This window comes from Mustela erminea, chromosome 6 (genome assembly GCF_009829155.1).
Source record: "Mustela erminea isolate mMusErm1 chromosome 6, mMusErm1.Pri, whole genome shotgun sequence".
NCBI classification, from domain to species: domain Eukaryota; kingdom Metazoa; phylum Chordata; class Mammalia; order Carnivora; family Mustelidae; genus Mustela; species Mustela erminea.
The window spans coordinates 144,049,605-144,064,045 of record NC_045619.1 but is presented as its reverse complement, the minus strand read 5'-3'; the positions used below and the strand labels follow the sequence as shown (position 1 = coordinate 144,064,045).

General features: G+C 60.2%; 1 protein-coding gene across 3 annotated transcripts in view; it reads right to left on the bottom strand.

Moving 5' to 3' along the window:
• ADARB2 (adenosine deaminase RNA specific B2 (inactive)) overlaps nt 1-14,441 on the bottom strand; it is a 357,169-nt gene that overhangs the window by 39,101 nt on the left and 303,627 nt on the right. For all 3 annotated transcript variants that reach the window (XM_032349873.1, XM_032349874.1, XM_032349871.1), the window contains exon 4: nt 11,352-11,466. In XM_032349873.1, the coding sequence (XP_032205764.1) occupies nt 11,352-11,466 (115 nt within the window). The remainder of the gene's footprint in view (nt 1-11,351; nt 11,467-14,441) is intronic.

The window sequence follows — 14,441 nt, the reverse complement described above, 5'->3', positions numbered from 1 at the left end:
CGTCAGACCACCTGTGTGGGTGTGAGTCCGCGCTCCCCTCTTCTGACCCTGACCCCAGCCTGCGGGAGACCTCCTGCCCCCGGAGCCTCGACGGTCACAGTGCCCACGGCGAGAGGCGCAGTCCCTCCCCAGACACGGCAGCAGGAGCAGCGCGGCGCCCACCGGGAGGGGAGGAGTCCTGGCAGGCTGCTGGATGTCAGGCTGAGGTTCCGAAAGTGGGGGCAGAGCCCTGCGCCTGGCCGTGCCGTGACCGCCCGGATGAACCCCGGAAATCCTGCCGCCACCTCCCCCTCGTCCCATGGGATGAGAGTCGCATCTTCTTAGAGTAATTCGCCCGTGGAAGCATGTGTGCAGGACGGGGATTCCCATGAGAACACGCCCCGGGCCGGCTCCTGTACCCCTGCACGTTTACCCCAGAGGTGCTGTTCAGGACTTAAGAGAAGACCTGGGACCACGGGTAGGAGCGGAGCCCACGTCTGGGTTCTCTGAGCAGGCCTGTCTCTATGTCCCCTAGCACTTGGCCCTTTACCCGTTTGCCCCGAAGCTGGAGCACATCCCCAGGTCAGGGGAGGTCAAGGCCCAGGGCCTGCAGGATGTGTAGGTGCCTGGGTCCCAGGCTCAGCAGTCTGGACCTCGAGGCCAGGGGGCCCCGAAAGCAAGCGGGCTGGGCGGCAGGAACACCCTCCTTCACCTGCCCTAGAGCACCCGGCCCCAGGTGTGTCCCTTGACAGAAGTGCGTTTCAGGGCTGGGGGTAGGGGTGTCTGGTTGGATGGACCCTTCCCTAGGCCCAGCCCAGAGGTGGGAGCCCCCCTGGCTCTGGCCTCGATTCTACCACCGCATTTCAGGAGCAATGTCTGTGCTGCAGATTCTGTTTCCTGAAACTTAAGGCCCGTGTGCGAGCAGCACGTCACAGACAGCAGGGAGGCTTTCCAGTTTCCCTAAAGAGTGTGGCATAGCCGGGAGCCAAGGAGCAGGTGACAGTGCTCCGTCCCACGCTGCATGGCTCCTCCCGCCTCTGCTGCCAGGGTCCGGGCAGCTGTGTCCCAGGCCCTGTGAGCCCCGGGACAGAAGTTTTCATGGGTCTGAGGGGAGAGCTAGGAAGCCTAGTCCTAGAACTCGGAAGGCTTCTGTTTGCTTGTGGCCGTCCTAAGTGACCCCGGAAGAGAGACTCACTGGGTGCCGAGTCATTGTGATCTTTTTCTGTTCTTTGTATGTGCAAGAGCAGAGAGTTTCGAGGTCAGACTAGTGGGGTGGCTTTCTACCAGGTTCCTAGCCATCGACGGGGGCACCTGGACATGCCCCTCCCCGCTCTGCCGGCCTCCGAATTTCCCTTTCCCACCGCGGACCTGCTGGGACCCACCAGGAGCAGGTGGGTCCTTCACACAGTGGAGCACGATTTGTGTCACAGGATAGTGCTCCTCCTGACCGCGGTCCAGGGAGTTTTGTCAACGAAACATTCTCGGTGAGAACGGACGGAAGACGGGCAAAACCCAAGAAGCCTTCGGAATGGGCCCCAGACTCATGACTGACCCGCAGCGTGTTCGGGGTTATCCCGGAGGACCACGGCCTTAGTCTGTTCTTTGTCCCGCGGGGGGAAGGCGATTGCAGCTGCCTCACACGCGGAGTCTGGGCCTGGAGGCAAGGACAGCAGCGCGGGATTCTGGTCCTGAGCTCCCCCCCACCCCGCTCTTCCGGGGCCCTTGTGCAGTGAACCCTCAGAGCAAGCCCGAGTGACGTTAGTGACCTGCGGCCTGAACATCGTGCGCGTAAGAGGTCTTGTGCCCTGCTCTGCGCTCCGTGGGTTCCAGCTGGACGGGAGCAGGGCGTGGGCGTGCCGGGAGGGAGTCCCCGTGGGCGTGGTCTTGCAGTGGCCGCCTTCGGGTGCTGGTGCGTGTGCAGGTGACTTAGCAGTGGGGGACTGTGCCAGGGTTGTCCACGTTTCTCCTGGGGGCTGGTCTGACGCTCCCGTCTCGGTTCCACAGAAATTGCTGCTGTAGAAACAGAAACCGCTGTCCCTTCTCCCGTTCGCTAAGTCTTCTCCGGACTCTAGGCTCTGCTGTCCCCAGCACGGTCGCGTGGCCCAGGAGCTGCATTCCTCGCTTACTCATGTTTTGTGCGTCTCCCCTCCTGCGTGCCAGCCCCGGGTGTGTGACTCTTCACATCCTTCAGGAATTTAGCATGAGTTTAGGGAGATGACTCGGACAGAAATGTGCGCAAACCAGGGTATTGTGTGATACATACCACGTAGTCTGCATGTAGTGTCACTGGGACAAGGGGAGTGGAGGGGACTGTGTGCACGGCTCCCTACAGGCTGGCCGGAGCCGGGGTTCCTGGGTTCACCGAGTTCTTGCAGGTGACGGGGAGGAAGCCAGGCATAGAGGAGGTGGCGTGAGTCTAGCCTCAGGCTGATCTGATAGAACATTCTAGACTATGAGGTGCCATAGTCGTGCGGGCTTGGGGGCAGGTGCTGAGCTGCTCCCCCGCAGTGGGGCTGCGGCACCGGCTGCGGTGGCCCCTGTGAGATGCAACCCAGTGGGGGACTGGGTTATGGGGTCTTGTGACATGGCTGAAGGACAACATGAGCAGCGGTGACAGGAAACATGGCCCTACGGGCGTCTACAGAAGGAACAGAAGGCGTGATCAGAGACCTCCTCCTGCAGAGCCCCCGCCCGGTTAGTTTTGCTACCTTGACGTAGCAGCCGATCTCAAGGCTGTTTATGGAGTGTTCTGGAGCGCACGAGGACAGGGAAGCCCCAGAGGGCCTTGGTCATGAAATGCCTGTTACGGATCTGTCGCCCGACTGGGACTGCCCAGAAGGAAAGCAGGTAGCCTCAGTCACGGACATCAAAATTCTAAATCAAATACTAACCACCAAGCTTTACTACGAGGGGGGTTTATTATGCGAATGCAGAAATGGATTCAATTCAGTTAAGATGCAATAGAAAAATATGATTATAATTACAGACACTGAGAAGGCATCTGACAAAACCCGACTACTTTTTATATTCTCACGTATAGAGAGGGTGTGCACGCCTGTGAGAGAGGTGTACACACACCCCCGCCCCTGCCCCCCGTGCACGCGTACTGGGAGGTGCCGAGGGGGGGCTGCTGCTCTCGGGAACACGGCCACGCGCCCTCGGTGGCTCCTCACTCGGCACTCGCTGAGGCTGTTAGCCTGCGCAGCGGGGAAGTGAATTGGAGGTGGGATCGTCGGGACGGGGAGGGAGCTGTGTGGCCGGAGAACGCATGTGATCGGTTACGTGGGAATCCCTGGAGAATCCCGTCGGGGGAGAAAGTGCTAGAGCTGCCAGAGAGGCCGGAAGGCGGGAGGTGCAGGTCAGCACGCAGACATCGGCAGCGTTTCGTGTGCACCCACGGCAGCGGGTGAGAAACTCCGAAGGACAAACGGCTCCGTTTGCTGCCGCCAATAAGATGGCAGGAAGGAGTTTAACAAGAAACGATCAAGACGGAAACTGAATAAGACATTGACTCCCCCCGAAAGACACCAACGGCACTGGAACGCATGGGTGTCGCACCTTCTCGGACTGGAAGATACGACGTCCGGAACCTTCCCTAAGCGATGGAGACGGTTCATGTGATCCCGGTAGGAAGAGCACGAGGGCTTGTTTCTGACGAAGAAAACGTGGTTGAAAAGTACATGTTGTTCTGTTCTTTATTTTTGAGCCACGCAAGCTGGTTTCAGTGGGCGCCCAGGAAGTTCTGGGGGAGACCAGGAGCAGGACGCAGAGCCCAGGGGACGTCAGCAGGTTACGAGGGCTCGATAGCAAATGGCCCTGGTTCTGATGCGGGCCGTCCCAGCAGGGGACGAAGCCCGGAGTCCGGAAACCGCCCCGACGTCGGACGGGAACTGACTGCAGGGTAGAGGCAGCGGCATCTCAAACCCGTGCCTGGGGACACGGGAGACGCTGTCTTGTGACGGAGAGCCGTCTGGAGAGCAGAACCGCACCGTTGCTGCGCACCGTGCCCCAGGGCAGCTAACAGGTGGACCCGAGGCGAGGCAGAAGCGTGGAGAGCGGCGGCTTTGTTCAGAGGCAGCCACACCTGGAGCGCGGCCTCCAGCAGCTGCTGCGTAAACGCTGGTCGGTCCAGATGGCGGAGGTTATTCATGATGAAGAGATCGGAGCCGTCCAGCGGCCGGGACACGTGAGGGAAGACGGGAAGCGCATCCCTCAGCGAGGGACGCCCACAAGGCCCCTCGCAGCACGAAGGCAGCTGCGCGGCGTCCTGGGAAAGGCGGAACCACGGGGACAAGAAGAGGTTCCAGCGCTGGGGGGCGGCCGTGGAGAGACGCGGCACAGCGGGTCCCACGGCCGTGAAGCTGGTCCACCTGACACTGGAACCCGGGTCCGCGTCCTTCCTCGTCTGTCCGAACCCGAGGCGTGTGCGACACAAAGAGGGTTAACTGTGGGCTTGGGTTGATTAAAAAAGGCGTCAGTGCGGTAGAACAAAATATGAGGTAATCTCTGCATTCATTTGGTGAGTGGAAGAGCCTTCTGACTATAGCTAAAAGTCTCAAAGCAGTAAAATTGCTAAATTCAGATGCAGAAAGTGACTCCGGGAGTTCACTGTCTTGGAGGCTCATTGCAAGCAAGCACCCCTCTCTCTGTCCCCGAGGAGACCGGCCCCGGGTCCCCGTGTGCAAACACAGTCAAGACAAGTTCCGGGGCTAGCGTGAACACGCCTGCCCGGCTGGCCTCTCGTGTCGTCCTCGTCAGCCCGTGCACGTCCGCCCCTGCTTTAGGCGATTTTTGGGAATGTCATTTTGTAAATTTAACTGGGACAGAGCAATCCTGAGCCCATTTAAACCCTTTGCGTAGAAATATTCACAGTGTAAGCTCTGATTACAGAATTTCTAAGACTAAAACTGTAGGTAAATGTACCAACCAGGTCCCAGAAACAAATACCAGAACCATGAGTTTATCCGAGGGTGCAGTGTAGAAATGAGTTCTGACTCCGTTTTCTAGTGCTGTGCCTATTGAGTGCCCCGGCCCCAATAATAGGGTTTCCACAGCTTCCTGGGGAGATGGCGGCCCCCTTGGATGTAGGGCCGGCACCCAGAAGCGTCCCCAGTAGGAGCCTGTCCCCGCATCCCGCGGCGCCTCCCATGCACACTGGGGGTGCCCAGCGCCTGCCCTTTCAGCTCTCTCCTTACTTGGGCAGAATGTGTGTTCGATTATCTGACTTTTGCTGTGAGTCAGTTTTTTCCTCTTCTCAGTTTCGGTTTCTGTCCTAAATTTCCTTTAACTCCTTTGACCTGGAGTGGACATACAAACACCGGCTCAGGCGTGTCTCGTCCGGGAGGGACATGGGCAAGATGGCAGGGAAACGTTTTCCTTTTGGACACATATTTCTCTCCCTCCGGAGCCTTGGTCTGTGGCCGTCCCCAGGACTGTCTTCTCCAAATACTGCAGGTGCGTCGGCCCGAGGAGAGGACGCAGCATACGAGTTCCATGTGCTGCGCTGGGAGCGGCGATAAAGCCACGAGGCGCGGGCGGGCACGACGCAGCCCGCGCCAGGACCCGAGGCTTCGGGTCATGTCACCCTGTTTCTGCTACTGACCTGAGACTCCGGCCCCGGGAGCTCGTCTGCTGTCCCGTGTGGACAGTGGGGTTAGAACTAGCACCACCGAGTTGTGGGATGAAAGAGCATCGTGTGACGTGTGTAACCTCCCAGTACCGTGACCGGCTCTGCCGGTGCCGCCCCAGGCTTCTCCCTCTGGCCCCGTTGCCCGAGTTACGGTGGGAGCCCCGTGTCCTGTTCGTGTGCGGGCAGGACTCACGCTCTCACTGAGGCCCTCCGGGAGGCGGGCTCCGGTGGCGGGAGAGGGGCGCCGTCGTGGTGGTCGTGCTGATGGTTGTGAGGCCCTGGGTGCGACGCGGGGACCGTGGCCTGGGGGTCAGCAGGCAGCCGGCTCTCCTGGCGTGAGCACCCCCACCCCGCGGTCCCACAGAGCGGTGACCCTCTGCGGCGGGAACTTGAACCCTAACACCGGGGTCCGCTGGGCCGACGGGTGCGGAGCTGTGAACGCGTCCGAAGGTCCGCAGCGCCTCAAGGCTGTCAGCCCCCGAGCTTCCCGTCGCTCCGTAGGAGGCCAGGCCTTGCAGGACACATTTGTCCTCCACACCCAAGGTCAGCGTTGGGTTTTCTGCCCCCACTGGCGTCCTTCGGGCAGTTGAGTGCCGGCTTAAGGCCCAGCTGGGAGAGCGCAGAAGAGCCCGACACTGCCGTGGGGTGCGGCTCGCCGTCTCCGTCCGGCTCTGTGCTTCCTCGCGCACCTGCTCACCAGGGAGGGGCCTCTGGAGTCTCAGGAGGGTCAAGCCACTGTCCCTCCTTGGCTGGTCTCCCTGGGGGCCGCGTGGTGCAACTCTGGGGTCGGTTCCTGTGGTCTCTGGCCGGGCCACGTCCACTCGGCGGTGGAGTGAGGGGGGTTCGGTCCACTCGGCGGTGCAGTGAGGGGGTTCGGTCCACTCGGCGGTGCAGTGAGGGGGTTCGGTCCACTCGGCGGTGCAGTGAGGGGGTTCGGTCCACTCGGCGGTGCAGTGAGGGGGTTCGGTCCACTCGGCGGTGCAGTGAGGGGGTTCGGTCCACTCGGCGGTGCAGTGAGGGGGTTCGGTCCACTCGGCGGTGCAGTGAGGGGTTCGGTGTGAAAAAGGCAGCCTTCATGCTCCACGGGGTCAGGAGCGAGATACACCCGGCGCTTCATGGTTTAGACCTGACGCTTCCAACCCGAGACTGGACGTCACTGCATCCTGCTCCTGCTGGGCGGGACGCTGGTCCCCGCGAGTGTCCGTGGGCCTGAACCCTCTCCCTCTCCAGGAGGCTCCGCGGCTCGCAGCGCCCTCTGGGACCAGCCCTCTGAAGTCAGGTGACGGCTCCCTCTCCCATCCCCGTGTGAGGCTCTGCCTCACCTTCCCCACCTTCCCTGTGCCCTCCTGAATGTAAATGGAAAGACCCACTTTTATTTTTAGGATCTAAGTCATTGGCAGTCACTCGGGAGAAACTGGGAAAAGAGGGTCTGGGGGTCTGGGTGCGCCTCCACAATGCCCTGTGCAGATGGGCCCAGCCAGGCCCCTCATGCGCTCGAGGGAGACGCCCTGGCTGTGGTTCAGCTGTCGGGACTCCTCAGGACCGCCGCACCCGCTGTGGGGCCACAGCCGGCTCCAGACTCCAGCGGAGCGTGGCGCAGACAGCGCAGAAGTGGACTTCTTCACCCCGCGTGGTCCTTTTAGGTTCAGAGCAAAAAGCTGTAAAACACAGCAGAATGCGTGTCCCATGTCATTTCTTGGAACTTTCCGATTTCCCTGTAAGACAGGCGAGCCCACTTTGTCCACAAGCGTCTGCCGGCCTGGACAGAGCTCTTCTGGGCTGATGCACCAAGTTCGACGTTGGAGGCTGTTTTCTTCCCCATCCCGTCTTCAAGAGATGCGCGGTTTTGCTGGGTAAAACGCCAAATAAGCCCCAGGTGTTCGGGGAGTGTGGCGAGCAGCCCGCCAGCTTCAGTCAGAAAGAAGTTTGTCAAAGCCACCGTTTCACAGGCCAGCAGAGACGGGCGGGAACAGAGACAGGCCGGGAGGTCTTCCTTCTGGTCGTTTACTGAATAAGCTTAGAAGTAAATAATTTTGCGGGCAAAGATCATATATCTCAGCACCACGCCCTGGGCACGTGTGCAGGGACTCTGGCCAGGGCGTTGTGGGCTCCCGCCTTCCGGCGACTCAAGGAAAGACACCTAGCCCCTTCGTCTCCTTGTCTGTATTTCTTAAAAACTGTAATTAAGATTCCTGCCTCTCCCACTTCTCAGGGTTGTAGCAATTAACTTGATTAGTATGTGCAAAAGTGCTACCCACATTATAAATTTGCATATCAGATGAAAATCATCATTATCAGTAGCTCCTTCAGAGTCACTTTCCCATGGAAACATCAGGCTTTCTTAACAAAGGAGAAGACAGAGCCGTCACTTGACCTCTTGGGTACACAACGTCCAGTTTCTGGTTGAGGAGGGCGGAGTGAGCGGCACACGCTCCTTCTCCCGGGGGATCCACAGACCAGAGGGCTCCAGGGAATGTGCAGGGACTGATGAAATCCCGGCACCGTGTGCAGGAGCCGTCACGAGGGACCAACCGCGTGCAGGGTGGGCTCGGGGAAAGCGGGCGCCGAGCCAGCAGGACCGTCGGCGGGCTCCCCAGGTGACTTTTGATTAAGGGCCGTTGGCTGGTCCCCAGCCCACCTGGGTCAAGGAGGCTGGTTTGGGGGAGCCCCTCCTTCCACTGGGGGAGAGAGGCAGTGTGGGGGGGACCCGCAGCCACACTGGAGGGCAGAGCTGGCGTTTTTCTCACAGACGCGCACGTTCAGTACGGAAGCCACATGCAGGACGAAAGAGAGAGACCGACTACGAAGAAACCACAGTCTGAGGGCAGAGGCTCGGCGTCAGCTGGTGAGGCCCCCAGGGAGTGTGGGGAGCGTCCCCTCCGTAAAACAAGAGGGAGGAGGCACCGGAGAAGACAGGGTCTTGAGTGACACGGATGGCAGGAGTTCAGAAGCAGTGGCGGTTGAAGACCTCTCCGGAGGTTCCGCAGTGCCCGGGCCACGGAGGAAACGGGGCGGGGGAGGCACCCGGAGAGGGAAAAGACTGAGGGTCTGGTCGGAGTACTGAAAATTGGGCTAAATGTGGGTAAAGGAAGGGATTTATCAAAGAAATGATCCGCGAAAAAGTACAGAAATACATAGCTTCAGCGAGTCAGAGCAGGTGCGCAGCTTATGCCTACACACACACACTCACAAACTTATAAAACACTCCGGGGACAAAAAGCGCCTTTCCCCTCCGCAGGCAGGGAGGGGGCATCCGGCCGAGACGCCAGCGTGACGACTCTGGTTAGAAACATGGGCCAAGAGATGATAGGAAAGTCCTCTCCAGAGGCTCAGGGAAAATGGCGTCAAGCGCAGAATTGTCCCCAAGCAAAGCTACTCCAGTGGCGGGAGAGCGCCGTCGGCCGTAGCCCGTGAACGAGAACACCCGGTCTCTAGCCTGCGCGTTTGAAGGTGTTTCCTTCCGGAGAAGGGCGTGGGCCTGTCCGCGGACACGGGGACCCATCGCCCAGCGTGTGTGCCAAAGGCGCTTCCTCCTTTTCCGTGTAAGAAAGGAAAACGGAGCCTCCGGAAAGCGCACGTGAGACTCCGAAGCTCACTGTGGAAGCCTAGTAACACCTTTACGTCGACCCTAAATGTGCCGCGGCTTTGAGCGGGTGGTGGCCTCGTGCTCTCAGGACGTGGTGCGGGGACAGCACAGGAGCCCCCGCTCGGCCTGCGCTCGGCAGGGGTGGCCCCCACCGTGTCCTGACTGCGCGAGGCCGTGTCACGGTTTCCGGCGTTTAGACTCAGGACAAAGGACGGAAACCAGAGGCGTGGTGCAGGAGGGACTGGAGGCGCGGGCTGCGGCGGTAGGAGACGCGCGTGTCGGGGACGAGGCGGCCCGCCGGGCAGAGCAGGGCGCCATGGTTGTCTCTGCTTGAGAGCGTTAAGAAAGAAGAGCGTAAGTGTGTTACCTAAAACTGGGGGCGTTACTAACACGATAACGAAAACTCAAAAAGCATATTTCGCCAGTGCAGTCCGTATTCAGGACTGAAACAAGGGACATGCAGAAGGGCTCATGAGGACCCCAAAAAAGTGGTCAGTGGCAGCTTCCCTGCCGAGCTGACGAGAGCGCGGGGTCCCTTCCGAGCTCCCTTCTGGTGGAATTCTTACCGGCTCCTGCGTGTTTGCGAGAGCCCTGAGAACTCCTCTATTCGTAAGCCCATGTCCTTGCTCTCAGGGTTCCCCCAGCGGTCCTGGGGCGAAGCACCTGTAGGCGCCAGGTGATGCGGACGCGCTGGTGTCGCACCCGGAAACGGGAGGCGTCGGGCTCAGGGTTTCCTTCAGGATCCACACGTTGTGGCAGAGATGGGCACGACGGAGAGCACCCTTCCCTCCGGACCGTCCTGCGCATTTGCTCAAACACGTGAACTAGAAGTCAGGTCAGTGTTGCGTCCTTTGGGTGAACGGTTTCTACGAGCTGTTCTGCCAGTAATTCTGCACACATCTTCCTAAGCTTTTGTTGATCCATGGGTTTGTTAAACCGTCTCTTTCCAGCAAGTTTCAGCCGTGTACCCTCTAGTGTTTGCGGTCGCTAGTTGGTAAGGTGTCACCTCAGACCGCCTCGCCTCCTACAACACGCTCCGTTCACGCGGGTAGATCGCCGGCACCAAACCAGTGTATTTGCCGGCCGCTTTCCCGTGAGTCTCTGTAAAATGTTACTGTTTTCCAAGGCACGTCTGAGAGTAGCTTTCAAGACTTCCTAGAATCGAGTTTTCCAGAAAAGTGGGAAGATATTGGACCATTAGCTACAGAGCTGGGAAATGCCGGGGAAAGGACTTAGCAGCTCTAAGAGACCGGGAGTAGGAGATAGAGCCCCGCGAAGGAGAAGCACGGGTCCCTCCTCTCTCCCTCTCCTCCCTCCTCCCTTCCGTCCCTCTGAGTCGCCAAGGGCTGGCTGACGTAGGTCACAGGCGGGTGCACCAGGGATTCAAACCCAGGAAGCTGATCTTGGCTAGCCCCATGTCTCGCCGGTCCCTGGACTCTGTCCTGACGTGGGGCCTGGGGCAGGGGCGCTGCCCGGCACATCCATGCCTCCGGTCAGTGGCTCGGGCTGCCGGAGAAGGCAGTGTCGGTCCAGCGGGAATGATCTCGACGGAGGTGAACTCCTGGCCTCAGTCTAGAACGTTCCACCTTCTGCACGGTGGCGGGTGGACGGAAGGGCAGAACGCACGCCCGGATGCAGGGGGTCACCGATGAGACGGAGCTGCCTCTGCCTCAGCACACCAACCTCATCGAGTCGTCGCTGCCGCTCACAGCATTTCTCACGTCTTTTCTGCTCATGCAATTCCCGCAGGGGAGGCGTTGTCCCTTCCATTTTACTAAGATGCGCCCCCAGCCCCCCACCAGCCTAAGGCAACTGGTCAGTGGCCGGGCCTGACCTCGGGTTCCCACCGTGCCAACAGCAGCAGCACACGGTGTTCTCAACCGCGAGGCGGGGAGCCTGACCGGAAAGATACCGGCCCGTCCTCCAGTGGCCCTTCTTTGTGGGTGTCGAGGCGCGTGCGCAGAGCCGGTCCGAGCACGTGTCAGCGGCGCTTTGCTGATCTGCCACGATCCTCACTGAGTTCTCTGCGTCCTACTGCTGGATTTCTCTTTCACGGCTTCGTGTGGAAGGGAGCCCCGCCTGTTGTCCACGGTCAGGCAGACACGGAATCTCCCGTCCTTGAGGATGGGGTCCCACAGGAAAAACAAGAGGTATTACCTGTGGTCATGACGATTCCTGCCAGGGCTTTGTGGCGGGCGTGCACGGACGCCAGGCCCACGGTCAGCTCGTGGAACTTCTGCGTGACCAGCTGGGACACGGAGTCTGCAAATTCCTGAAAGACACAAGCACCAGGCCTCGTTGACGGCTGAGCTGGCGGCGTCCTGGCCTCCCTCCTCCTCCAAGCCATGTCCCCACGTGTGGCGTCCGGAGGCCACCGTGTGCACTGTTCTAAGACCCCACGGCCCCAGGGGGACCCGTGCAGGCCTTGGTTCTGAGGGAGGAGCCCCCACCTGGCCCCGCGCCTGGGCAGCGTCTGCCTGCGGGAGGCCACCCCGCTCTGGCCCTCCCTGCCTTGCAGAGGAGCCCGCCTGCGGCTCTCCTTCGGGCAGTCGTGAGGTAGAACCCTGAGCAGCACGGGGGCTCACAGCCCGGACACTCGACTCCCTGTCTTCTCAGCGTGGGCGAACTGAGGTCCAGATACCCCCGGTCTCAGGTACACCTGGCTGAGCTGCTCCCCGGGCTCACCCCAGAGTCTGCCCCTCACTTTCTGCACGCGCACAGGCCCAGATGTGCTCTTTGAGGTGCCGGCACCGTGCACACGTGCTCACGGAGACACATGCACACAGTGCAGCCAGAGATAGTGCACCTGTGCACACGCACATGAACCCATGCAGAGACGCAGGCACAGGAGTGTGGGGCACACACACGTGCACACGAGTGTGCTGCACACACACACACACGCACACCCGCTCAGAGATCCAGGCACCTGCGCACCACACCCGACACACGTGTGCACACACACACGGCCTGCGTTGATGGAATCCCACTTGTTGAATCCTCCCGTGTGCCCTGTGTCCCTTTAAACCAGCTCGTCTGCCATGACAAGGGCGGCCTGGCCTGGCCCAAGGACGCGGCTTCGTGTCGTCTTCCTCCCTCCCACCCAGCCCCATGGCGGACCGTCGCCCTCTGCGGGAGGAGCGGGCCGGGTGGCGGCGCCCTTCACGGGCTCTGGAGACGGATCTGCTGTGAGTCGCGTGGGCCCGTTTTCCTGATTTATAAGGTAATCCTCTTAATTTCTGTCGGACGGAGCTCTCGTGAGGATGAAGTGCGTTCGTGCCCCTTCCGTGCTCAGCCCGCTGCCCCGCGCTCCGTGGGGCTCAGCCCCGGTGCAGGCTCTCTCTCCTCGTCACCGTCGTCACCGATCGCCGTCCCCCTGGGTGCTGCAGACACGACCTGCGTCTTCCTGTGGTTGCGCACGGCGGGGCACGGGGTTTACTTCCGGGGTGGAGTGGAGCTGCCCTTTCCCGCCGGGGGTCCGGATATTGGGCTACAGATCAGAGCAGGTCTCAGTAAGGATGCGGATTTTGTTTCTAGGAGAACCTACTCGTATGGAAACAGGCCTGTATCCCGGGGCCTAGAAACCTGCATGGGAACAACACAGGTGTTGGCTCCGGGCTCCACAGTGCGCGGGGACTGTGCTGCCCTGGCGGCTCCCAAAGCCCGAAGTCTGGGTGCTGTACGGACGTGACGATTCAGGCCTCGCAGGTGGCGAGGGGCCCTTTGCCGGGCCTGCTGGGCGGGGGTCTTCCCCGGCTTGGCCCCTGCAAGAGCCCAGGCTTCTGGGTGAGGAGCCTCCGCTGGGAGCTGTGCAGTCCGTCCTGGGGCTGGCTTGCAGCTGGAGGCCATCCTGTCCTTTGGGACCTGGGCACAGAGGTCCAGAGAGCCGGCATGTGTCCCGGGCACACTGTGTGTGGGTGTCCTGGGCGCCCGGAGCCAGTGACCACGGCGGGGTGGCTCAGAGACCCAGACTCTGCCCTTCCTGGCTCTGGAGACAGCAGCTGGAGGTCAAGGTGTCCAGGGCCGCGCTCCCTCCTGCTGCTCCAGGGATGGTCCCTCCTGCCTCTCCAGCTGTGGGGTCCTCCCATCTCTGCCCCGTCCGTGTCTGTCTGTCTCTGCCCCGTCTGTGCCTTTCTCTGCGTCTTACAAGGATGCCTCTCGCTGGGTTCAGGGCCACCTGTTCTCAGGTCCTCATGTCGCAGACACACGAGCTCTGGGGCGGAGCACTGGCCTGCCTTTTTGGGGCCATGTGCAGACCACTTCCTCTTATCATCAACTCTTCCACACTCGTGCCATGACCAGAGGGTGACAGTTTTCATGGAAGTGTGAATTTCGGTAATTTCTGTACGTCTTGGATGACCCGACTTCTTCATTTGTGTGGGAAGATTAACTGGGTCATTAGGCTTTGCCAGGCGCCTGGACCATGACCTGAGCAGTCCTCAGTCCCCGTCCTTCGAACAGCCGCAGGTGTGGACACAGGGCTGGTAGTGTTCCTGGTGCCCTTGGCTCCCCACCACCAAGGGCAGGTTTTATCAAGTCCCACCTTCGGATGGACGCTGGTGGGCAGGGGTGCTCGGAGCTTGGACCGAAGACACGCAAGCAGGGAGCGAGCTGGTGGGAACAGGGTCCCAGGGTCTGTGGGCTCTGTGGCATCTCGGTGAACGATGCTTTTGGAGTAGGAGCCTGACTCCGATGATGTTTGTCTTTCTCTGATGTATCTCACTCAACATCATACTCGCTGGCTCTATCCGTGTCACTGCAGATCTCATTCTTTTTGACGGCTGCGTAGTACTCCACCACACGCGCACACCGCCTCCTCTGTTGACAGACAGCTTTGGCTCTCCATACTTTGGCTGTTGTGGACTTTGCTGCTATAAACACTGTGGCTGTGTATCTTTTGAGTTAAAGTTTTCATTTTCATTGCGTTTACTGGTCACAGGGTAGCTCTATTTTTAGCTTTCTGAGGACCCTGCTCACTGCTCAGAGCGGCTGCACCAGCTGCGTTCCCACACACAGCGCACGAGGGTCCCTTTTCTCCGCATCCTCGCCAACATCTGTTTCCTGCTTTGTTAATTTTGGCCATTCTGACTGGTGTGAGGTGGGGTCTCTTCGTGGTTTTGATTTGTGTTTCCCTGATGCCGAGCGATGTTGAGCATCTTTCATGGGTCTGTTGGCCATCTGGACGTCGTCTTTGAAAAAATGTTCGTTCAGGTCCTCTGCCCATTTTTAATTGGATTCTTTGTTTTGTTT